The 26242-nt window shown below is 45.9% G+C and overlaps 1 protein-coding gene across 2 annotated transcripts; it reads left to right on the top strand.

The window, feature by feature from the left end:
- Positions 1–28: 28 nt before the first annotated feature.
- Positions 29–26199, top strand: LOC135386328 (TRAF3-interacting protein 1-like). 2 transcript variants are annotated; one of them, XM_064616170.1, is made up of 14 exons: positions 29–247; positions 909–977; positions 3739–3787; positions 8166–8278; positions 10023–10118; positions 13026–13433; positions 14638–14710; positions 15099–15180; positions 15360–15455; positions 16003–16114; positions 16591–16633; positions 18893–18972; positions 22591–22796; positions 26018–26199. In XM_064616170.1, exons 1-14 carry the CDS (start codon positions 113–115, stop codon positions 26175–26177), a joined length of 1722 nt encoding a protein of 573 aa, XP_064472240.1. In that variant the 5' UTR covers positions 29–112; the 3' UTR covers positions 26178–26199. The 2 variants fall into 2 exon arrangements, with proteins under 2 accessions (XP_064472240.1, XP_064472241.1); XM_064616171.1 differs by having other exon boundaries at positions 15102–15180.
- The last annotated feature ends 43 nt before the right edge of the window (positions 26200–26242 follow it).

Raw genomic sequence — 26242 nt, forward strand, 5'->3', positions numbered from 1 at the left:
CTGAATTTATCCCATCGATACGGCGCATTCCGTTATGTTGGGGAATAGGACGAAGCGCTGGCGTGGTGGTTCCACGTATCGACTAACAACTGTGTTCACAACCTAATACACCATGGCAGACGAAATTAGCTCCAAAGTGATCAAGAAAACACAAGATCTGCTGGGATCAGTCATAAAGAAGCCTCCTCTTCATGACAAACTACTGAAGAAACCACCGTTTCGGTTCCTGCATGACGTCATACATAATGTAAGCACCCCCTGACCTATATAATCAAGAAATACGTGGCTTGACAATTAGTCTCCGCGGCGACACATTGAACAGGTTGAACAGGACTGTCTTTGCGGTTTGATTTGTGTCTCAAAACCTAGCCCGACGGCATTCAGGATGGATGACATGACATGTGAAAACATGACATGATGTAGCATGCATGTACTTCTTTTTTATCTGATTTATTGATTTCGCTCACTTTACGACTTACTTTGCGTGCAGCCCACCCAAAACAGAAGAATTAGAGTTTGAAATATACGTCGGAACTGTAGTAAGTTATGTATGCAGTGTTGAAAAAGTAAAACTTTTTCATGTCCTGTAAGTTTGTGTGTGCATGTGTGCATATCTGAATGTCATTTACGGTCAACCCTCTATTTATGAATCCCTTCGCTTTATGAACTGTGCCCCCCTCTTATATTTTATATTTCGCTCTTATCTATCTTCTTATTATCTCTTATCTTTCGTCTTTTGAATTTATGAACGATTTTTCAAGGAACGTTAGCCGTTCATAAATCGATGCTTGACTATACGAATTTTAAGATATTTTACTTTTATCTCCGGTGTCCTTATCGTGACTGCGATTCAACCACCTTGATTGGACCGCCGTTATTGACAATTGTATGATACCGTCCAAAAACAGGTTATCAAAACTACAAAGTTCCTGGACGGCCTCTACACAGCCGACGAACTCAACTCAGAAAACATCAAGGTAAACTCATGTTTGAAAAGAACAGGCCTCTAATGCATGAAGGGGCACAGTGGTTTTCTGTCAAATAAAAATTTTACTATTTTTAATGTCTACGATACATCAAGGGATGCTACCTCCAATTTACTATCCTATTTTCTGGCTCCTAAAAAATATATTGCACTAATCAGCCTCTCTATCTGTAAGCCCAAACTTGTTTTAAAAAATCTCGGATAACAGGCCGGACAACAGCTTACCAATTTCGTCAGCCAAAAGTTATGTTGCGACTTTATGTCTGCAACGTACTGTTGCAATGATGACGTCAGTGGTTCCCAAACTGTGGTCACGACTCCCAGGTGGGGGGGGGGGGGGGGGCGACATGTTTCGAGGGGGGTCACGAAGCAGCCCACAAATAAGTTAAAATGCCACACCATGCCCGCTGTTCTGAGTTACCAGGCATTGGTTTATCCAGAATTCCAAGCACGGAGTGGTGTTGAAAAAAATTGGGGGGGGGGGGGGCGGCATTATTATAGTTACGATAGTACTGCTTAACATATCATTACTGACACGTGTCTTAAGCTGAAATCGCCAGGGCATCCCCTGTAGGGAGTACACAGGTGAAAAAGTTAGGGGGGGGGGTGTCACTGAACATTTGGGGAGTTGTACGGGGGTTGTACGGGGGGTCTGGATAAGTCACTGTTACCAGGGGTACCGTGCTGGAAACAGATTCGACGGTTTCTCATAAATGCACTTGCATTCGGGGTATACACGACGCTTTCCATGCGTCACACAGACCCGTTTTCATGCCTGATTTCGCTTGTACAGGTTGGGACAAAAGTTTATGGAACACGCGAGCGGCGTATTTTTTCGTCGGTACGACACCCTAGCGGCTGGCGGAAGCGGGTGAGTTCACTGCTTCGGAGGGGTGCAAGCGTGCGATGCCAGAGACACAGCGGTAGTTCCGGTATCGCCTGGTTGTTTGGGAAGTGGAAGCTACCGCTGTGTGTCGCTAACAGCGTACCCTTCCACCCCTCCGAAACAGTGAACTCGCCCGCTTCCTGCAGCCGCTAGGGTGTCGCACCGAAGAAAAAGTACGCCGCTCGCGTGTTCCGTAAACTTTTGTCCCAACCTGTACACGAGGTATAAAATCTATGTCGTGTGAACAACACTGACTCCCTTTAAAAGCCACAGCGTCTGCGTCTATCGCGGCATACACCAACGCCCCGCCTTCACGGCTGGAGGCTCTCACTGCAGCGAACAAGGGACGAAGACGAACACGGGAGACGTGTTTGTCCTCGTCCCTTGTTCGCTGCAGTGAAGGATTATGTACCAACCCTCCATCTATTAACGAACACCTGAAGTCCTCGGTTGTACAGTGCTGTTGCAGTGAAGTTTTCACAGCGCCATTTCGGGCCCAAACGGCCATGGATCCCAACAGTATGGGTAGCTTCATCAGCGGGTTTTGCGTGGTGTTTCCAACGGTATGGTGCTAAGGAAAGCTACAAAAAACCTGTAGGCAATCCACAGAAAAAGCGGTGCTTCTTGAAAAGTACGAACAACTCGAGACCGTGTATTTGAAAGTGCCGCGTCGTCTGCTAAACTACCGCGTGTTGCATAATTTGAGGCGCTGACGTTGCTGCTCACTCGCGCCACCTGGCCAAGAGCAACAGGTCCATTACAGGACATATCTCGGCTCTCAAGCATCAGTTTGAGAAGTACTTCAAGTAGAGCCATGCAGTTCAAGAGACAATGACTGAATCCATTTGGCACGATTTCTCTTCCCGGGGGCTTTAGTATACAGCAGACGAAGAGCAGTTCATGGACCTGAGTTCAGATTGAAGTTTGAGGTTGAGGTTTCCGCGATAATACCACTTCCGGAATTTTTTGGCAGGTTTGGCCACCGAATACCCGCTATTGAACGACAAAAGGCATGAAAAAAAAATATTGCTTCTATTTGCGACAACGTACCTAATGTGAGCTTCGCTGTGGGGACACTCAAAACAGAGAACACCAGGGTCATAGCTCAAGATCGAGCCTGGATTGAGGGTTGCGGTGTCAAACACCGTCCTCGTTTCGAGAGAATATACTCCAAAAAACATGCTCACTCCAGCCACTAGGGAGAAGTAGCTAGGCTTTCATGGCCGTGCGCTCCTTCCGTTGTGCAAGATATTTTGGCCCAGAGAACTCATTCTGAATGCCAATAAAACGCCATTGTATCGGTTTAACTAACCTTCTACACTCTTAAAAAAAAAGGTGTACTTTAAGACCTTTTTTTGCCACATATATACCACCCTTTTGGAGAGTAGAATTACGCTCAAAAGGGTGTCTCCTCACTCCCTCAAGGGAGTAGCACAACACCTTCCTTCTCCCTGCCGGGGAGTAATATTACTCTCCAGTAGGGAGAAGGGTGTTATGCTATACTCCCTTGAGGGAGTGAGGAGACACCCTTTTGAGCGTAATTGTACTCTCCAAAAGGGTGTTATATGTGTGTCAAAAAAAGGTCTTAAAGTACACCCCTTTTTTTAAGAGTGTAGCGATGAGATCGGAAGACGTCCGGCATCGCGACGAGGGGGGGGGGGGGGGGCGACAAGGTCGTCTACATTTTTGTAAGCCGCGCGGGGGGGGGGCGAAGTTTGGCAACCACTGACGTAAGCAATTGTCGAGCACCTGCGCGCCAACGGTTGTTTTATAATAGCCTTTTACTCACAAAGCCAGGAAATGTCCAACACCCAATTAAGCCTGTATCAATGTGTCTGTAACGATCTTATACTTGTTGTACTTTTAGGACAAAGAGGGAAAAGTTGCATTTCTACAGAAGGCTATTGACGCTCTCAGTAAGTACATCGAGATTTACCAAACAAGTGCACCATATATGCTTGATGGTAATGCCAGAAGCAACAAAGAAATGCTCTTACCATTGCAGCAGCAACCTTTGGTGTTTAGCAGCGTCGACACGTAGTAGGTTAAAATGAAAGATCTGATCGATGCAGATTGATTAGCCTTCTAGAGTTTGCAATAGACCATCGCCAAAGTGATTCTGTACGCCACGTGCTCGTTGCACTGGACACCAGAGAAATTACTAAAAAGTTACTCTTCAGCAATCAGCATGTCAGTGTCAGTGTAATTTCACCAACTTCGCGGCATACTGTGACATGACCCGGTGTTCACAGATGTACCAGTTTTCTATGTGAGCATTATATCTGTCTTTGCTTTAGAGCTCATATTCTGCCGCTGGTTCAAGGCGATGTAAACAACTACTATACCATTTACACCATACTGAAAACGTCCGAGCGGTGCACACAGTCATTGTCCACTCGTGAAAAAAATGTTAACAGTTTCGGATACGTTGTGGAAGTTGGCAGAGGAATACTTGAAATGGTTGCGGTGAAAATGGATCTTTTTCGCAATGGCCCGTGCGCATGCGTATGACCTTAAGGCGGCGGAGAGGGTTATCTCCGTCTTTACTAGATGGCGCACTATGGCAACGACAGAAGTGGAGACCAGTGGGGAGACCACTCGAATGGCGCGACCTTGTCGGCCCCAATCCGGACCTCTTTTGGTCCTTTGTGCTATCGACGTGGATTTGTTTTGACGCGCGCCGAGCATGGTTCGTTGGACAGCCGCTAGGATACGACGCGTATGTGAAAAAGGTCCATTGGCAAATGTCTTCGACAACGCAATGGCCCCTGGTGGCAAGAAACGTACGCAAGACACTATATACAACCTCAGGACCAAGTACAGGGTGTGTGTAGAAAAACATGACCCGCATTTTTACATGTAACTCGTTGTCTACTTAGCCGAGGAACTTCCGGTGGCGCACGACGGCGTATTTATGCGTGCGAAATCTGTAGAAAAATTGTGGAAGCCATACCCAGCTTCAAAAATAAACGGAACAACGAAAACGTCGGCTTCCGTGCATCAGAATAGGGCAACATGGTGGACAACAGTGTGTATGTGAAAGGGCAACACGGTGCACGTAGGAGAGTTGTGTTCAAGTACCGCTAGGAGAGCTATCGGTGCATAAATCGAAACGATGTCCCACATGGATGCTCATCGGCAGTACCCCTAGCGGTGCCTGCACATAACTCTCGTGAGACCGAAATGCACTACCATGCACTGTCATGACCGCCCTATTCTAATGCATGGAAGCCCATGTTTTCGCGCTCTGTTTATTTTTTTACACTGAGTATGGCTTCCAGGATTTTTTTGTAGCTTTCGCACGCATAAATACGCCGTCGTGCGCCACCGGAAGTTCTTCGGCTAAGTAGACAACGAGTTACATGTAAAAATGCGGGTCATGTTTTTCTGCACACACCCTGTATATAAGCAGCTTGTTGAAGGTGATCAAGGCTTGAAACCGAACTATGGCTAGTAAGCTCTGGAAAAAGTGGATACGGTCGGCAACGATATTGTGAAGCGCCTTCGTCCGTATACACTTACGAGGTGGAACTCCACGATGGGGTGCACCGCAGCGTTCATGCGAACAAGCTTCGCGCTTATAACCGCAGCCGGGAAACGTAGGAGTCATATTTGAAAACGGTGACGATTTCGGGAAGGTATCTCCAGACGAACGTTGGCACAGTTCCCCCTGAAGTCGGCCCAGGACGCATACTAACTCCCCCCCTGTTTCCCACACCTTCCTGTTGTCCTCTCTCAACCTGTCCACGTCTGTATGCCGCTCATAGTCGTAGTAGCTTCGCGGCGCTATAACACGGAATTAAAAATTAAAAAAAAACATGGGGGAGAGGATTTAACCCTAGTTTGCACTCTCCCAAATGCACTACCGAAGTTACGGTTTTCTGGGGGGTTTCAACCCCCGAACACTCCTCCTCCTCTGGCTACGCCACTGTCTCTGGTATCACACCATCTCATCTCATCCTGGCTACAGTCGTGGTGCTGCCTACAACACTGAGGCCAACAACGGCAATCCGATGTCGTCGTCGTCGTCGTCGTCACCGCCTTCGTCACTTGACGGCAGGGAAAGATGATCGATGCGTCGAGATTAGCCAAGCGACTACCACGCCATTTTTATTTTTATTTTTTCTATTTTTATCTATTCTATTTTAGTAGCCAAGCGGAAAAGCTCGCGGTTCGGATTCACGAACATATTAAACGGAATAATTTTCAATTTAAAAAAAATTTCGAGTGTGCCCCAACAGACCCATTAGGGAGATCGTCTATCTGTCTTATATTCGGCCAATTTTAGAATACTCAAGTGCTGTCTGTAATCCCGCTGAGATAAGGTTTACGGCATAATTAAATTAGAATCAGTTCAGAGGCGGGCTGCAAGATTTGTTATGAACAACCACATTCACCGCATGTCCGCTCTGTCTCATTAAAATCGTTGCTGGGATGGGTTCCCTTAGCAAAACATTGGTCGCAGGCTATAGTTCGAGATAGTTTTATTACGTTTTTTATGCGTTAAATGGAACCCCTAGAACCGAGTACCTTTTGGCTCCTGTTTTTATTTCTGATCGCCTTGATCACGAATGCAAAGTTGAGCCATATCGTTTTCACCTCGGTGCCCCTTCAAAGATTCCTTTTTCTTTCTTTCTTTTTTTTTCTTTTTTTGTCCGAACTATCCGCGTGTGGAATAGCCTTCCTCCGGACCTTGTTCTCTTGAGGTCTAGCGCCATACTTACTAACTGGCTGTCATCCGTGTATTCCTAGTGATATTTGAATCTGTCTAGTCTTATTGACAATGAAAAGAAAAATGGCTAGGAAGCAAGCGAGCTGGTGAAGATGATGCATAATGTAAAACCTCGAGACTATAGGGAACACGAAAGAACAGACACAACACGAAGTCTAAAAAATTTCGCCTTGTGTTGTGTCTGTCCTTTCGTGTTCCCTAGTCTCGGGGTTTTACATTATGCATACTCTTATCAAGCATGCACAGTACTGTGCATGTTTTATTTTTTATTTTTTGTTCTAATGAGTTGTATGGTGTAGTCCCTCCCATATTGTTGAATGCAGCAAAAGACAACACAGGGGAGACACAAAGTTGATGCCACGACTGCTTCAACATTCATTCAACATTCATGCATTGCATTCAACAATACGTCAAGTTACCAACTACCCCAACTCCGTACACTTGTCCTCTGTCCCCTACGTAATGCCGCACCGTGGCGCTGTAAGGTTTCCTGTAATAAATAAATAATAATGCTGCAGACGAACAGTCTTACTGCCTTCGAAATATTTTGTTCAGAAAATTATTGCACTCATACATTAAATGCACATGCGCGTTATATGCAGTACACTGTCTTAAATGCGCATCACCTCAAGTTCGAGAACATCAAATAATCAGATTTTTTTGTCTTTATATACTGCACCGAGAGATCATCGAAATTTAACGCACCACACGGTTTTAGATGCATTCGGCAACGAAATGCTTGAGAGCGAAAGGTAATGTATAGAGGAAAAGTATCGACAGAGTATTTACGTTACTTTTTGTAGGTTGCGTAGCAGTATCACGTTGCTTTTTTTCAAAAATTCTATTGTCAAATTAGTACGCTAGTATTGCGCTACTTTTGAGTGGTGTAGCGGGTGGCGGAATTCCGTTACTTAGTTTTGGTAGCGGGTACACTCTAAGGAAAAAAGGAGTAAAACGGGGAGAGTAACTGCAACCTCTTCAACTTCCCTAGTCTGCAATTACTCCCCATTTTAGTCCCCTAACCCGACATTTACTCCCCAGGACTGCAAATTGTCACTGAACTTCGCGAATGGTCTCCCGAATGCGTAAATATGTGCCCTTAGTCAATTTGAACGACATAAGGCTGTATAACTCAGACGAAGTAGCAATTTTCCAGCCACACAGAGTAAGAAACAGTTAGCGCATCTTTCTTCGCAAATTGTTCCCCATGTATGGCGCAAGATTTTATATCACTCGATATATCACGGCTGACGGTTTGCTTCAAAGTATTTTTATGCATGCGCACGAATTATGTACTTGAGACTCTTACAACAGCGCGTGAAATGCAGTCTCCACTCTGTGACATTCATTTACTCCCGTGCATTTACTCCCGAAAGGGACTATTTTTTTTGTGGCAATGCATTTAGTCCCCAAAAAGGAGTAAAAGTACTCTTTTTTTTTTCTTAGAGTGTAGGCGCACAAAAAGACTACGAGTTTGTGACACTGCTCATGTGAAACCCGAGCGACACGCACCCCAAGGTGGTGTATCCCATTTAATAGGCGTGTCAATTTCTCTCCCCTAGTGATGGTTACGGGCAGCCCTCTCTCCACGAGGCCATCGAAGATCGTAGCCGGTCATGAACCAGAGAAAACCAACGAATTCCTTCAACTGCTCGCCAAGGCAGCAGCCAAAAAGGTGAACATTCACAATGTCTCTCTACTTCGCTCACAGCACGTGTGATCAAACGTATAGGAAGGCTCGATTCACAAGAATATTCAAGTTGCTTAGACACACCGTTGTGCGCTGAGCTTTCGGCACGCAGGGCACAATACAGGGTGTCCCAGAAAAACGTGTCATTCAATTATACAGTGAACCCTGGTTAATATGACCCCCGATAATGTGACACACGCGCTTTACGACCATACTCCTGAGGAACAATGCAGTGAAACCACTGCAAGTCCCCCTCGTTAATATGACAATTCCGCATTATGACCAAAATTTTCGGGAACGACCATGGTCATAATAACGAGGGTTCACTGTATTATGACCATGGTCGTTCCCGAAAATTTTGGTCATAATGCGGAATTGTCATATTAACGGGCGGGATTTGTACAGGTTTCACTGCATTGTTCCCCAGGAGTATGGTCGTAAAGCGCGTGTGTCACATTATCGGGGGTCATATTAACGAGGGTACACTGTAATATAAAAAAGAACTGCACCACCTAGAGTCATGCGGTCAATGACATTTGTTCTTACTGGGTCTTACTGGGCGTCCTACTTCAACACGTGTCACCCTCTGCCTGAGGTATGTGTGTAGCCTCTCCCTCGGGGCTACTCTGCGGGTCATGTGACCTGGTCATAATAACGAGAATATAATACCTGTGTTTGACCCTACTTGTGACAAAAATCCCAGTCATAGTCGGATAAGGGGATTGTCATACTAACGAGATGGATTTACATGGCGGCGGAACGGTTCCCAAGAAAAACGGTCATAATGCGAGTACTACGTCATATTATCGGGGGTCATATTAACGAGGGTTCTGTATGCAAACGGGCGCAAGTCGGCCACGGACTGTTAGTCATAAGAGTTGGCCGGTCTAAATGGAGCCTAATCACTACATATGTAGTGAACCCTCGTTAATATGACCCCCGATAATGTGACACACGCGCTTTACGACCATACTCCTGGGGAACAATGCAGTGAAACCTGTACAAATCCCGCCCGTTAATATGACAATTCCGCATTATGACCAAAATTTTCGGGAACGACCATGGTCATATTAACGAGGGTTCTGTATGCAAACGGGCGCAAGTCGGCCACGGACTGTTAGTCGTAAGAGTTGGCCGGTCTAAATGGAGCCTAATCACTACATATGTAGATAATTCGTGACTTTACGAATTACGAATTAATTCGTGGAACCTTGTGATCAGTAGGCAAACACGCTACTCATTGAGCAGACTTGTACAACAACAACAACAACAAAAACAACATAGATGAATGAATGAATGAATGAATGATGATGATGTGGGATGTTTCCCTGCGTTGGGTGCAGGACCCTACCCCATTCCAAGAAGGTTGGGACCCCATTCCAAATGCAGGACCCTACTCCATTAAAAAAAAGGGACCGATTTGCAACGCAGACATACATAGGAAATATATGGTGATAAACTTATATGATCACGTGACCGATAGCATGATAATATACATGATGACACGACATAGTCGTATTCATGAAAACATGACAACGACAAATCGACGGTGATCACGACCTGTCCATCAATTGCCGGTATGCGAAGTAATCCTGCACATCACAGGGCTCGGGTTCGATGGTGTTTTTTTGCCGGATATTGAACAACATCGTATACAATGTTTAGCGTAGAATGTGAGTGCGATGTATTTACCTTTTTTGAGTGTCCCGACGCCCTTGTGAATGCACAGATGGACTCCACAGAGGCAGTGAAGAGGATTCTTGCGGGCGAAAGGCCCAGTGTTGCCAGTAAAAGCGAGAAGAAGGATTCGAGCAAGAAGAAAGAGGTAAGTACAGTGAACCCTCGTTAGTATGACCCCCGATAATCTGACATACACGCTTTACGACCACACTCCTGGGAACAATGCAGTGAAGCCTCTGGAAATCCCCCGTTAATATGACAATTCCGCATTATGACCAAAATTTTCGGGAACGATCATCCTTATAATAACGGGGGTTCACTGTATTCCTTCCTAAGCGCGTTCTATATAGAGAGAGAGAAAGCTCGAAGCGCTATCGAACATAAAATTATCCGATGCACGTTAAGCGATATCACGCGTTTATGACGGCTTCACCAAGTGCCAAGTATCGGTCGTTCCACTCCCACGCACATTGAGGCGTTTGTAAATATCGGTTCATCATGGATTCGAAATGTCGTATTTTCTGGAAGAATATGGGATGAATCACACGTCAGCAAAATTTGCACTCGAAGGAGGATGGAAGAATATCCGAATGCGAAACATCCATTCTCGGGAAAAAGGTAAAACATATATTAGGAGAAAAAAAAAGCGAACATTTTGAACAAAGCACGCACACAAGCAAAGTATGTACTAGTACGATGACGTATAGGCTCACAACAGTCGGTGTGAATTTTGTGCCATCAGGAGGAAAGTACGCACAAAGTCAATGTAAGCACTGCTACGAAAATGGTAGGTTGAGCCCAAGTAAGGGTAAATTATGCGCCATCAGAAATAAAACATGTACAGTGAACGTACCCGTTAATATGACCCCCGATAATCTGACATACGCGCCTTACGACCACACTCCTGGGGAACAATGCAGTGAAACCTCTGCAAATCCCCCTGTTAATATGACAATTCCGCATTATGACCAAAATTTTCGGGAACGACCATGGTCATAATAACGAGGGTTCACTGTATTTATTCCAGTTATTCGATTCAAATAGTACTAAACAAGCTGCATAGAATGAACGAGTCAGATCTAACAATGGATTCAACGAAATACAGTGAACTCTCGTTAATATGACCCTTGATAATCTGACACACGCGCCTTACGAGCACACTCCTGGGGAACAATGCAGTGAAACCTCTGCAAATCCCCTGGTAATATGACAATACCGCATTATGACCAAAATTTTCGGGAACGACCATGGTCATAATAACGAGGGTTCACTGTATTTATTCCAGTTATTCGATTCAAATAGTACTAAACAAGCTGCATAGAATGAACGAGTCAGATCTAACAATGGATTCAACGAAATACAGTGAACTCTCGTTAATATGACCCTTGATAATCTGACATACGCGCCTTACGACCACACTCCTGGGGAACAATGCAGTGAAACTTCTGCAAATCCCCCCGTTAATATGACGATTCCGCATTATGACCAAAATTTTCGGGAACGACCATAGTCATAATACCGAGGGTTCACTGTACGAAGCAAGGTATACACTATTACGAAAAAGTTCAAGTAAGAATAAATTATGTGCTATCAGCAACAAAGCATGCACGAAGCGAGGTATAAATTAGCACGAAAATGTAGGCTCAGCGCAAGTCAAGGTAAATTTTGTGCAATCAGAAAGAAGGCATGCACAGAAGCAAAGTATCCAACATCATAGCCGTATAACTAGAGTCACTAAATAAGCTACGCTTCAGAGTATCGACACTGAGTTCCAAGAGCGAGCATGCGCCATCTTGTTTCCGCGCCACGCTATACCCACGCGCAGGCGCACTGAGCACGACGCCATCTATCGTGCGCGGGTGAAATGTTCCTTTCGTTTGCAAGCAGGAGTTGATGACCTCGAGCTCACCGTGACATCGTCGGGACGCTCTGGTTGACAATACACGGATTCATAGGTGGGGAAGTTACTTTTATTTTGTAGTGCACTACCGTTACTCACTACTTTTTCGAAAAGTAACGCGTTACGTTATTCGTTACTGTTGCGGCAGTAGGTAACGCGTTACTAACGCCGTTACTTCTGATAAGTAATGCCGTTACTTTTGCATTACTTCACCAGTTGTCCTTATAATATGTACCATTTTTGGTTGAGTCACATAAGTGCATTCCGCAAATCAATACAAGCAATGTTGGGCACAAACAAGGGTCACGCATGAACACAACTTACATGTACGATTTATTGCAACGCAGAAGTAGTTGATGTTCAAAATTTTCATCGGTGAGCTTCGCCCGTTGGGCTGAGAGGACGCCTAATGACCAGTGAGTGATCCTTGTCAAGGTTGATAGAGACGGTGACCTTTTATCTCATACAGTACAAATCCAAGCAGCCAATTACTTGGTACTTTGTTACGTGTTCAGAGGGTAGAGGCTATTTTTCTGCCGCTTTTGCCCCATTCGTCCGAAAAATACCAGAGGGCGTGAAAAACAGAGGTGGTAAACAAAGGTGGCACCTCAACCAGGGTAGGTCAACAACCCTTCTTATGCATTCTTCGTGGGTGTCGATGTGACCTTCTTGTCATTGTTGAAGATGAATAGAAAAAATCGGGGATTTTCCCGAATTCTGCAGGCACGGTCCTCGCTCAAGCTTTCAAGTTCCCGAACACGCAGTAACGCATAACGCCGTTACGCGTTAGTTGTTAAAAATGTAATGACGTTACGTTACTCATTACTTTTCTCCCAAATGTAATGCGTTACCATATTTCACTACTCGAATGTAACGCGTTACCGGTAACGCACTACTTTGTAACGCGTTACTCCCCACCTATGCACGGATTATACCGGTATGGTGCGGAAACAAGATGGCGCTCCTGCTCTCCCTTGGAGACATGAGTGTCGATACTCTGAAGCGAAGCTTATTTAGTGACTCTATCGTATACTACCTTCAGAACGAATCCAGATCTACAAAAAGTATGCGTAAAACATACAAAGCGTATCAAATTAAATGAAATTTAACGTAGTTTTTTAAAAATCAGGCGTTTCACTTTCTGTCAAACAGAAGACACCCAAGAAAGAGTCGAGCAGCAAGACGACCGAACCCAAGGGCCTAACGAACGGCGAAGCAGCGACCGAAAAGTCGTCAGACAAGGAAAAGGTGAAGTCTGCTAGGACGAACGACACGACTAAGGAAGCATCCGCCAAGTCCAGATCCAAGCGGTCTAGCCAAGCCGTAGCCGACGACCAAGCCACAACGTCAAACGGACACGACGCAGAGGAAGCTGGTCACGTGGCAGACCAACGTCACGCGGAAGAGTCTATGACGCAGGGGAGAGCACCCACAGCACAAAGTTCTCGACCACGAACGAGTTCACGCAAGGTGAAAGCTAAAGAAGCAGAAGCCAACCAGGACCCACAAGAGCATACGTCATCAATGCCCGATGGACATGACGTCGTTTCTGCTGATGTGGTAAAGTAGGGCATATATATAGTATGCGACCATCCTCAAATTAACTTAATAAGACAATGAGAAAGTGAACGCGCAACACTGAATTGAGTGATTTATTAATATCAGTTAGTTCAATCGTATATTTATTTATTTATTTATTGTTTCCACAATGTGGTGGAGCCGGAGCAAAAAGCTACCAATGTAGCTTGGCGAAGGCCGCGGACCAGTGATTTATCCAGACCCCCCTCTACACCCCCCTAACAACCCCCAAATGTTCAGTGACACCCCCCTAACTTTTTTCCCTGTGTACTCCCTATATGGGGTGCCCTAGCGATGAGCTTTAGACATATGTCAGTAATGATATATGTTAAGCTGTAATGACATAACTATAATAGTGACCCCCCCCCCAATTTTTTCCCACACCCCTCCATGCTTGGGATTCTGGGTAAACCACTGTCCCGGGACCCGTACAGTGCAGCGACAATCAGTTGAATGGCACACAGCAAAGCAATATTAAATAGCAAAATTAAAACAAAACAATGGCAAAACGAAAGAAAACGCATAACAATACGCATACCCCCACGCTGTTACCAGAACAACGATTTTAACTGTTTGTTTGTTTTTCTGTTTGTACACTACAGCAGGCCCGCCTAAGTCCTAGGGCGTATATAGGTGTTTAAGCGTATTAAAGTCTCCTAGTATTCTCCGGAGTGGGTTAATATCTAAGAGCGCGGAGTAATTAAACGTACCTGCGCAATTTGTGCTAATAAAGAATTGCTGGCGTGCACAGTTGCATTCAAACCCGCGACCTTCAAATCGCAAAGAGCGCGTGTGTTCGACTTCTGAGTCACACTCGATGCATGGACTCGAGTTGACAGCGTAAAACTCGCGATACGCTACTTGCTCGCGTACACAAAAGATATAGAGAAGGTGCGTCGATTACGCGAGGAAAATTAGATCTCGACAGTGAAGGTAAATTGGCGAGCATCCCAGTGTACTTTTCTTTCGCAACCCTTCTCCCCCTCAATTCTCTTCCCACTTTGCGCGGTAAAGTTGGAGAGCGCGGAGATAAAAGTGCTTAATTATGCCATTGAATATGGAAATATTGATCTACAATAATGTGCCAATGTGTTTTCTTCCGTTGACAAACGTTTGAAAATCACTGAGGTATTTTTACCTCTGCATCTCGATACAATATACCTCTTCTTCCTTCTATCTTTCTCAGAAAGAAGTGACAGCAAGACCACAGAGCACAGTGAGGCCCATGATTGGTCGACCGCCAACATCGCTTCTTCCGGGTACGTCGACACGATTTGCCGAAACCGTTAAAGTTGGATCCGACGGGAAGGACGGCTAAAAAAATGCTCGGTCATTTTGTTGTTGTATTGTAGAACAGTGTACTTCGGAGCATTGATATACAATGTTGCTTGGCGTCTGCGAGCTAGCGAGGAGTTTCTGCTTGCGTTCAAAGAAGGCGCGCTATTATAGCTGATGGAAAAGTACGCTTTCTTTCCGGACGTAGTGGAGTACGAAATGTCCTATGGTAGTGACGAAGAAGGACTAAATAGTATCCACCTCCCCTTTCAATAAGCCACGTACAAATTCACTACGAAACGTGCTTTCGGGGTGAATGTGTATTTGAGGAGGTGTACCCGTTGTCTTTATTTATTTTTTTTATTTTTTCAGAAGATGAGACTGTGAATGCGGTGCCAGATATAACTCTTCAAATGAACGGCGATGACTTGGATTCAGAGCGACCGCCAACGAGGTAACGCTGAGCTCTCGTGGGCGCGTTCGTATATCTACTCTAAATTGCTCGATAACTTTCAAAACTGTCCACCCTACTCATCAACAATATGAAACGTTGTTGTTGTTGTTATTCTTCACCAACTTTTCCCGTCCTAATAAACAACGTCTGCATCTTTTGTCACCTCAAAAAACCGTCAGATCAACCCTACGGACATCTCGTCCCCGAAGTTCCCGTCCCGCTGCACCGAGAATTCGCAAGCGAGAAACACCGGCGGAAGAAGACGCTCCCGCCAGGTAAGAGTTTAGTGCGCGTTAGGCTTAGCAGAAGCTTTGCGTGGCGCAGGTGAAACAATCTCGAAGCCTTCGATACTGAAACTACCGAAAATAAAACTCTCAAATTGACACCACTGCTGATAGGATTATCGACGATATAAATCGTTAAGTCAACGGTGCGCGTTTGCGCTGTGCGTAAGCTTAAGTGTGCTATGTCAATTTTTTTTTTCTAATAATTATTGGCAGTAGATTTACACGTAAGATGGCCCATTTTTCTAAATTTGCACGGCGCATTTCATTTCACCCAAAATTCACTTTTCTGCATTAACGATAGATCTCCCTGTAAAGCGTGCTTTGCCTGCAATGCTGTCGAGCACTACGGGGAAGCTTGCGGTACTACTTCGCTCTTTTTGTAGAGTTTTTATCTTTTTATTTTTAACAAAAATAGACCGAAAGTTCAACAAGACAAAGATATTCTGAAGTATCATTACGAAAAGGACTAAGCGCTCAAGACTATGAGATAAGATATCGTTCGACATGTGCCACGCAATATATACTTCCTTTGCAGGACTCCAACAGCGAAGCCGGTAGAAAACCTTATCTTAGATAACAAGGAGACGGAGGATAAGGAAGAAGAGGAGGAGTCCTTTGTAGTCGCCCAACCACCAGATCTAATTATCGTGAGTGATGTATCCTAATCGTTATGGATGCACCCCAATAGCCTAGAAAACGCACCCTTTATTAGTAACAGTATAGTTATCCAAGAACGACTTTTTAGTGCGGGAAGGGATATGCGTTTTGACTGAAGCGATGGAAGCTTGCTTGCAATGACTCGGAAAAAATTATTACCATTTAAATGTAACAAGAGTGTGAGGTACTTGCGTTGGGACAAGTTTCTGAAAGTTGATTTCACACGGCCTTTGTTTTTTGAAACAATTACTTAATAAGGCAATTACACTTGGACTCGATAACTGCAGTTATAGCTAGTTACCTTTCGAAAAGAAAAGGATTAGCTATAACTGTAGCTCCTTTGTTAATTTGTCAATTTGGCTATAAGTGTAACCTAAACCTAAAGTACCTACCTAACCTGAACCTAACCTAACCTAACCTAACCTAAAGCAGGCGCACGTTTTCAATCGATCGTTTTTCTTAGCAGAGCAAACACGAAGCAGAAGCGGACAACGATGGCACGGAACAAGGTGAGCAGCTGAGACTATCTCTGAGACTATTTGTAGCTAGAGACTATCTCGTTCGCAGAGATAGTCGCTACACTTTGTGCACAAGCGTATCAAGGCGTGTACCTCCGTGGTGTGACCTGTCGGACCACTTTACGGGAAGGACAGGTTTAATTTTTTATCCCCTGGAATTTAGGGAATTTTTATTATTCCCCGTTAGCAACATCGAAGCCATTGTGAGTGCTAGCGGTGCATAGGTATGAGAGCACGTAGGAGAGGGAGGGAGGAAGATAGGTGGTGGTATGGGGACCGGTTTCAAGGGAAAGTCTGCTGAAAATCCAAGAGAAAAACCGCAGCTGCTGGTAGGATTTGAATCCCTATTGAAAAAAGGTGTGAGGTCACTCCAGAAATCCTGAGGTTCTGCTGATGAACCCCAAGACTCTCTGCGATAACCCCAAGACGTCCTGGGGACCACCATCAGAAACCACGTGGTTACCCTAAAATGTTATGTGGTTTTCCCAGGACTTTTACCCTAACAACCCTCGGAGTCTTACTAGGCGTCACCTCAACAAATAATTCTAGGGGGAATGACAAAGGTCGCGGGGTGGCTCGCAAATAATCTGAGGAACTGCTCATAAGACCCCCAGCACACTGCAAATGCACGATAGTGCTGTATGAGGACTCAAAATTTGTTCCTGGGGTAACCTCACAGCCTGTGGTCTTAATTATGGGACGTTTTTTTGGTAACCCTACGTCCTGGGGTAACCGCAGGACCTAAGGTTACCCCCAAACGTCCCAAAATATACCTTAAGACCTCAGGCTCCGGTGTAACCCCCAGGAACAAATTTCGAATAGGGAACTCACCACCATTCAGTTACCATCAAGGAACGCTATGCTACGCTACCAGTTCTCTTACTAAGCCTCAATATTGGCGTGTCAATGTAACCTGCTTTCTTCGCAGCTTTGCGCTCAAACCACGAGCCGTCAAAAAAGAGGAGGAGCCAAGGGCTCATTTCCAAGGATTTTCGGCGAATTTGTTTCGGCAATTTCCATTGCATTACGAGTGGGATTATATGCTATACTGAGTAAAATCACCGCGGGGAACCAATTTCCGCAAAGAAAACGTTAGGTTGCCTTGGGAAATTTCGGGGTTCAATTCAGGAATTAACTTTCCGTCAATTGAAATATAAAAATGTTACCAATATGGGGCAAAAGTTATTGGCAGAAAAAAAAATCCCTTGACCTCATGTCTCTCCGGGGCCTATGTTTTTTTTTTTTTTTTTTTACTATGGATTTCTATCATGGTTGGTGGACCACCCTGTATACCCCATGTACGCGCGTCACCAGATTAGATTACTAGCCAGATTGGAATAAAAACTCGCTCGTCGAATAACAGATTCGTATTCGTCATCTGTTATTCGGAGGGTTCACGGGCGCTCCGTAGCATACCACATACAACAACGTCCATCTGACGACGCTATACAAAATGCTGCGACCTACATGCGAAGTCCATCTGTACATGGTGTCCACTGTCGAGTTATAGGCGTCGAAATAAGGTATTCTAGTCCTAGCTAGAACGTTAAGGGAACTATTAAATGCCGTTTTTTTTTTATTTTTTTTTTTTCATCCTTTTGAGTCTAACCTAAAAACTTTTGAAGAATTCCGTTCGGCAAGCAGATCGTTTAAACAAAGTAGCCAAGTTATGCGAAGATGTTCCACCTGGGCGATGCGCCACGAGGTGGGGGCATCAGGTGTGCCGTGCGCAGAAACTTGGCATTGTCACCATTGTGCACGATTACGTCAACGGCGACGTCACCGATTACCGCGCGTTACGCCAATCACTTTCTTCGAGCCGTGTGCAACCCCGAAGGAGTCCCACAGGACCACTCGTGTAGCAATCAAAAAAGGAGAGGAGGCTGGTCCACGGAGGAGGAGCCCGCAGGAGATTTCAACCGCGTGTGGTTAAAGAAAGGGGCATTTTTTGTCAGGTTTTTATATTTTTTTATGGGCTGTAAGGGTTGCTCGACACGAAGAAACGTTTTGTGAAAAAAAAAAAAGCGATGGGGTGCTCGGCGAATTTCATATTCGCTTTAAAATGTCGCAAATGCTCGCATTGTTTCAGAGCTACGCATCAACGATAGGTGATGCCTGTTGTGTAAAAAATAATAATAATAATAGTAATAATAAATCAGGTGTCACATGATCACGAACAGCCAGTGATTGGAAACATGCCATCCAGTGTATATTATAAGGTGTTTCTTACATGTTCTCGGTACTATGCAGGAAGTCTAGTCCGACAACTTCTAGAGACCAAAAAAGAATTGGAACATGGCAGTCATCAATCTCCTTCCATATCACAACAGGTAAGCGTTCATATGCCACATGATGCCCGGGTATTAGTTTTTTTAAAAATCGTTCATCTTTGTCATGTGAAATCAAACGAGTTTGTGGCATGTCTGGGCTATATAATTTCTCGTTGTTTATGTGACTTTGCCACTCACGCTGCTAGAGAGGATCAAACTATGCGTAGGCAGCGCTCGGATTATGAACCACCACGATTCATCTCTTATTTCCGCAACGACAAAATGTAACACTATAGACGACGCCACCAAGAACTTGAAAGAACTGCACGCAGTGCTGCACAGCAGGGCCAAAAACCATTCTGTACCGAAATTATATTTCCTGCTCCTCAATCGAACCCAGACTAAAGTGGCTACCGTTTCTTCAAATGGTTCTGAAGCCAAGCCAATGCTTCAGCGTGAGCACAATAAATGCCACGCGGAATGAAGGGCCTAGTGATTCTATCGTGATGACGAGGTTCTTTGATCGAGCCTTCTGCTGCAGCGAAGCTTGTTCGTGATCGGTAAATTCAACAACGACGCCGCTATCAGATACGCCAAGCAAGACTCATTGGCCGCGATATTTTGCTCGCTCCCCCCCCCCCCCTCCCGCGCGCAAAAAAAAAAAGAAAAAAAAAGACAGCGTACTAGCGTAATATATTGCGTGTACAGGTTGGGACAAAAGTTTACGCATACCTGCCAACTCGGGAACATCCAAATTAGATTTCAAGAGCGGGGGGGGGGGGGGGGGGGGGTTAGGAGAAAGCCGTTGTTGGGTGGCTCTTACTTGCATATGTAACAGGAGCACACTTGACCCCAGCAGGCTCATCGGGCACAAGTTTTGCAGCAACAGACTTTGCCCTCTCCAAGAAACTATCTGGGTGTCAAGCTGTGACAAGGCTATGACACTTTCTCAAAAGAACGTGAGGACACAAAACTATGTCTCTGTTCTCTTTGCGAGGTACGCAAGGTCGAAACAGCTAGTGCAAAGGCACCTTTTGTCGCCCGAAAGCATGGAGGAAATGCACGGAAACTAGAAGTGCTAGAACTAGAACCATGACCAGAACCCCTGAACTCAGGAAACACAGAGGCTCCGGGAAGCGGCAGCAATGCCGATGGCAATTGGGCTGGTATTGGATTGACGTTTTCGTCTGTGTGCCCAGTGAAAAAGCGGGCCTTTGAGATATAGAAAGGGAAACTGCATTTTCCGGGAGATTTGCTTCTCGGCCGTACAATCGTACAAACCGGTCCGAATCCGGGAGTCTCCCGGATGAATCGGGAGAGTTGGCAGTTATGTAATTACGGTGGTGGTGGTGATGGCGATAGCAGTCCTCCTCAGGTACCCCCGGACGCGGCTGTAGAGTATGTACCACTGCGCCCATACACCATGTTGCAAGCCCATTGGCCTAGACTGTGCGCGCGCTCCGATTGGTCGAGAACGTTTTGAACTCGCATTTTGTAGCGCGCATGTGCGTACAGCGTCTCGGCCGTTTCAGCATAGTTTCGAAATAGCATGGGCGGCATGTCGTCCTCCTGTGTTCGGTGGTCTCAATCGACAGAACAGTTTGCAGAAATATGTTCGCGGGTTTATTACTTCGTCCTTGTGAGTCTACGCGTGTTGTGTTGTGCTGTTTCTGGACACAACTGTTATCCCACGAACAATTTGTCAACTGCGGTACCGGAATGCTTCATGAGTTGGAGCGTGAAGAACAAGTTCGAGCGCCGTTGGACTTCGAGGACTGTCAACAAAGAGAGGATTACGTGCCACACAAGCGCTTTTCGCTTCGCTATAATGGATGCACCGCAGGCAGCGAAAGAAGATGCTCATCATGAAATGGTACGCACTCGTGAGACTGGCTCGGTATTAGGAGTTGAACGGTGTGTTCGTTCTGCTTCGAACTTTGTCCCAGTGTGTCAGCAACGCAGTGGGCTTTGTACGCACAGTGCACCCATGTATCAGATCTTTGAATTAGTGCTTTGTATCAAATAAATCTTTATTTTACCCCAAAATCGCTTTAGTTATTTTGAATACCGAGTAACGGCGGCAATCCTGAAATCCAGTAGAAGTCGATGGTAGCCAGGACCGACCGAAAAGCCAGCCAGACATGGAGGCTCCTGATTGGCCGACTGGTTGTGCATAATATCCACCACGTCGCAATTTCATTGGTCGTGTGCCCAGTGTTGTGTGAATTATCTCAAACTATGGGCTCTATGGGGAGCTGTTGGAGCCTGGCGATAGGGCTTGCCGTTGTCGGCCTCACGTATGTGGGCAACGTCATGACTGACGCCCTGGGGGAATGTGCGTCCTGGGCCGACTTCTAAGGGAACTGTGCCGACATATGTCTGAAAGCGTCCGAGGAAAACCCAGGAAAAACCCCAGTAATTACAGAACTTGCTAGCGGCGTACTTTTTCTTCGGTGCTACACCCTAGCGGATGGCGGAAGCGGGTGAGTTCACTATTTCGGAGGGGTGGAAGGGTGCGCTGTTAGCGACACACAGCGGTAGCTTCCACTTCCCAGGTCGTGTCCCAGGCGCACCCGAGCGACACGAGAACTACGTCTGTGTTTCGCTAACAGTACACCTTTCCACCCTTCCGAAAAAGTGAACTCATCCGCTTTCCTTCAGCCGCAAAGGGTGTCGCACGGAAGAAGCATAGTACGTCGCTCGCGTGTTCCGTAAACCTTCGTCCCAACCTGTACCATACACGTGGATTGTATGCATCGCATACAGGGTGTCCCAGAAAACGTGTCATTGAATTATAATAAAAAAACTACGCCACCTAGAATCATGCGGTCAACAGCATTTGTTCTTATTAGGTTTTTGCCACCTCCTGACGTGAATGTCATGTACTCCAAGTTTAATTATGTAAATATTTGCGAACTGAACTCGGAAATTTGCTAAGTAAAGGTCACTTTTTTACCCCACCAATATGAAGAGCGTGCCGAATTCACTCAAATTCATGATAATTGACAGTGATATTCACGAGCTATCCCATCGGAAAAAATAGCCGAATATCATGCTTTTCGGGGCACCGGACCATAACGCGCGATGACTTTTTGAGCGCAATCGCTCTCAGTGCGACGAAAGGAGGTTCCGAAGCCAGCCCACAGAGTGATAGTAGAAAAAGTAACAGTTCCTAAAATTGGGAGAGGGAAAGCATTATCCCGGCGAAAGTCGGACGTGATAAGCCGTGCCTGCGTTATCTCTTTCTGCGATGTCCGGGAGGGCTGGGTTTTTAACCTCCTTTCGTCGGACTGACAAAGATTGCGCTGAAAAATTCATCGTGCGCTATTCTGTGCGACCTCCGTAGAGCATGATGTTCGGCTATTTTTTCCGACGGGATAGCTCCTGAGTATCCCTGTCAATTATCATTAATTTGCCTAAATTAGACACGCTCTTCACATTGGTGGGGTAAAAAAGTGACCTTTACTAGGCAAATTTCCGACTTAAGCTCGCAAAAATTTACATAATTAAGCTTTCGTTACACGACATTCACATGAGGAAGTGGCAAAAACCCAGTAAGAACAAATGCCATTGACCGCATGACCACAGGTGGTGTAGTTTTTTTATTATAATTCAATGACACGTTTTCTGGGACACCCTGTATGTAGTACCACGCTCCATTGTTCGCGTATCGTGCAGGAGAAGCCTTTGAACAGACAGCAGACCCGTGAGCGCAGTGCCATGGAGAACCTTCGTCGACACATCCAGAGCGTCAGCCGTAGCGCCCTGCCCCTGGGACGTCTCCTGGACCTCATGTCGGAGGATCTGGAGTCCATGCAAACGGAACTGCGGTCGTGGAGAGAGGAGCACACCCGGTGCCTCAAGGCATACCTTGCGGAACAGAGGTAACGTTGGGACGGGGCAGGGCAGGCGTTTTTTTTATGCAAACGGATATAGTTATAGATTAGGGAGAGTAAAGTAAAGCTTGGAATCTTCTTATGCAAAAAAAAAAAAGAAAGAAAAAAGCTAAACGGTGCATTTGAGACGTGGGCCTTCTTTTTACTCTCTGTGGTGGTGGTGGTGGTGGTGGTGGTGGTGGTGGTGATAGGGCTTGCCGTTGTCGGCCTCACGTATGTGGGCAACGTCACGACTCACGCCCTGGGGGAATGTGCGTCCTGGGCCGACTTCTAAGGGAACTGTGCCGACATATGTCTGAGAGCGTCTGAGGAAAACCCAGGAAAAACCCCAGACAGCACAGCTGGCACCGGGATTCGAACCCGGGTACCTCCCAGTCTCTGAGGATTCTTGCTACCACATGTAACTCACCCATCGTATGGCTTCATTTTATATGCTGTAGTTCATTGATTCGACACGCAAAGTCCCATATATTGCTCATTTGAACGTTTTCTTTTTTCTTTTTTTTTTTTTTTGCTGTTGGGTTTTGAAAACTACGACTTTTTTTGAGCCACCGTCGATGGTGGCGCCGCACAGTGCACGGACACGATGGCAGACAAACGGGAAGTGACGTTTTTTCCGTGCACGCTCGCTCGAGGTACCCGAAGATCACCGTACCGAAGGCGGTTCTGCGGTTGCCGGCTCCTTCTTTACAACACGGCCTACGTCGTCATGGAAACGGAGAAGAACGCATTTCCTTTCTCCACGATATAACGTCACTCCAAAAACGGGAGAGGAGGCGATGAGTTGAGAGCAACGGAGGAGATCGCCCAGCGAGTGACCTTCGGAGTGCGACAGCTTCGTAGCGCGGGGTCGCAGGAACATAGCGCTTTGATGTACATATTTAGTGCACACAAATCAATATCTACAACGTTATTTCTTCGGAAGTTTGAAAATGGTTTCACAACCCATGTAGCAGTAAACGTACGCAGTACAGTATATTATACATAGTGCCTTTTAATGCAGGACAGGCATTCAAGTGGCATCACAGATACGGCATCAATAGACCTCTCCCTGTTTGTAAACAAATGACGTCATAGTGTTCGACAGCGCCACCAATTTGGTAGAGTTGAACTACGTACGAAGCTATAGTGGCGAACAAAGTCGCGCACAAAAGCCAGGATCTCGAGTGGATTACGATGGTCCCTGAAAAGGGACCTTCGGTCCTGCTTTTCTTTCATTAGGAGGCAGGGAACACCTGCCCGTTCGTGGAACCCAGCCCTGCCCTTCCGATTTGTTTCGGTTTCAGTCTGTCTACCAACGTCATGACGACGTTTCTCTGGTAGAGGTCTATCGTTGTTCAGCTTTTCATCAAACGCCGCGCTGCGCTCGCCTGCACCATCGTGTAGCTTTACATCCGGTTTCGATTTGGTAATGCGCAGAATCGTGCCAAAATGTCTTCCGCATATTCTATTGCTTCGCCATTCCGCGGTGTGTTAGTTTGTGTAATGCATTACACTCAGGATGTGGCGTGGGGTTTCTGTTACTTTGCCGCACAGTCGGCAGGAGGAAAGGTCGAAGTTTTTAAAAGGACGGTCGCTTCCGTTCCAATCGATTTCGAAACTATGGTGCCATTACTATACGTCTTCGTTGGCCACTCACCACGGTATCGAAAGTTTCACGCGAATTCCTTCTCTTGGAAAAGGTGGTGGTAATGAAAAGAGCTCACGCAGTTGTCGGCCTCACAGAGGTGGGCAACGTCACGACTAACACTCTGGGGGAACGAACATCCTGGGCAGACTTCTAAGGGAACTGTGCCGACATATGTCTCACAGCTCCTGAGGAAAACCCAGGAAAATTCTCAGACCCAACACCAGGATTCGAACCCGTGTACCTCCCGGTCGCGATGTGGCATGGCCAGCGCGCTGACCACTCTGCCACGCCAGCTGGAAAAGGCAAAAGCGTCATTTCCTACACCACCACCACCACAATCAGAGCACGACCTTGAGAAAAGGAATGCGGTGCTGGTGTCTGGACACTCTGGATGGCGCCTTTCTCCTCCGAGCGAGGCCCTTTCACATTGTCGCCGCAGCCTCCGCGGCTGCGGAAGGAGCGTTAATCTCCGTAATTGGTTTATTTAACATCTAATCACTTTCGGACAAAAGAATTAGAAAAATAGTTGTCGGCCAATGCAAAACATGGTGATATCTGTTTCATAGAACGGTTTCTGGACGTGACCGTCCCTTTAAAGGAGTACAGAGGGCCATCCAAAAAAATTTCAGATTAAGACAGAAAGATTTTGATGTGTGCAATTTGTTTCCCAGAAAAAAACTCCCATAAACATAGCTCCGCGCCTTCACCCTTAACTCGCCACTCCAGCTATAACAAGGATGAGGAGGTATGATGGCACGTCACCGATGACGGCATAAGGAGACTCGTTCTGGTTTGCCGGTCAGTGGGGGTCAGCGCCTTGTCTCTTTGCCGCCGTAAACCTGTTTTGCCAGTTTTCCCGGAGAATTGGGGATAGAAGGAGCGGCCGAAGCATTACCGAGCAAGGAGAAAGGCTTTATCGGAACCCCGAACAGCCGAGTAGCAGACGACAGCGGAGTAGCAGACAACATTTCTCTAGGCCAATCAGCGAGCGTTCTCCTTATAGCGTCAGCGCGAGGTTCCAGGCAGATCACAGGCTGGTACTGCTCTTCACCACCGTTGCGCACGGTCGCTTTTTGCGGCGTATTTTAAATTCAATTTCTGCGATAATTATGACTCTGTGGTGTAAATTACTTCGCATGGTGCATCTTACTGGGCTACTTAACAGTTTTATAGGAAGAAAACTGGGTGTTAAAAATGACTTCTGTGCTACTTTAAGCAGTTAGCTCCTTTTAGTTTGTTGTCAGACATTAGACCCATGCTTTGGAGGAGGAATATCCTTCCTCCATCTTCTCCATGTCCGGGGAAATATCCTTGCTTCAACGCGTGTGTGTGTCTTGCTGGATTTTTCCATTCCAAAATGCACAATCCATGTTGTTCGCTAACCAAAACCGGAGTCCCTAATATTTCGTGGCATGTTGAATTTCAAGGTAGCTGTTCGCTAACCAAAACCGGAGTCCCTAATATTTCGTGGCATGTTGAATTTCAAGGTACCTGTTCATGATGTTTTGTACAAGATACAACGTACACAGTTGCGGACGCAGTAGTTAGGAAGAGACTTTCAATTTCATCTCATTTTCAGTCGAACAGAATCCATTGTGGAGCCGCTGAAACAGAACCTGGAGGAACTAGACCAAAGGATAGCTGAACAAACAGAGGCCATTTCGGCAACAAAGGCAAACTTGTTTAGCAACGAGGAGCGCCTGCACAGGATTCTAGCAGCTGCAAATCTCCTCAAATAAGAACCATTAAAAAGTATTGTGCAAATAATCTCCTTCGTAGCAGTCACTGTAGACCTTGGTGGATA

The sequence above is a fragment of the Ornithodoros turicata genome, chromosome 2 (assembly GCF_037126465.1).
Source record: "Ornithodoros turicata isolate Travis chromosome 2, ASM3712646v1, whole genome shotgun sequence".
Classification (NCBI taxonomy): domain Eukaryota; kingdom Metazoa; phylum Arthropoda; class Arachnida; order Ixodida; family Argasidae; genus Ornithodoros; species Ornithodoros turicata.

Bases quoted from the DNA above. Each gene is read 5' to 3' on its own strand.
- LOC135386328 (XM_064616170.1), top strand. From the start codon at position 113: ATGGCAGACGAAATTAGCTCCAAAGTGATCAAGAAAACACAAGATCTG. The intron at 14,711-15,098 runs GTACGTCGACAC...TTATTTTTTCAG, and splicing joins GCCAACATCGCTTCTTCCGG to AAGATGAGACTGTGAATGCG. The intron at 15,456-16,002 runs GTAAGAGTTTAG...CTTCCTTTGCAG, and splicing joins GAAGAAGACGCTCCCGCCAG to GACTCCAACAGCGAAGCCGG.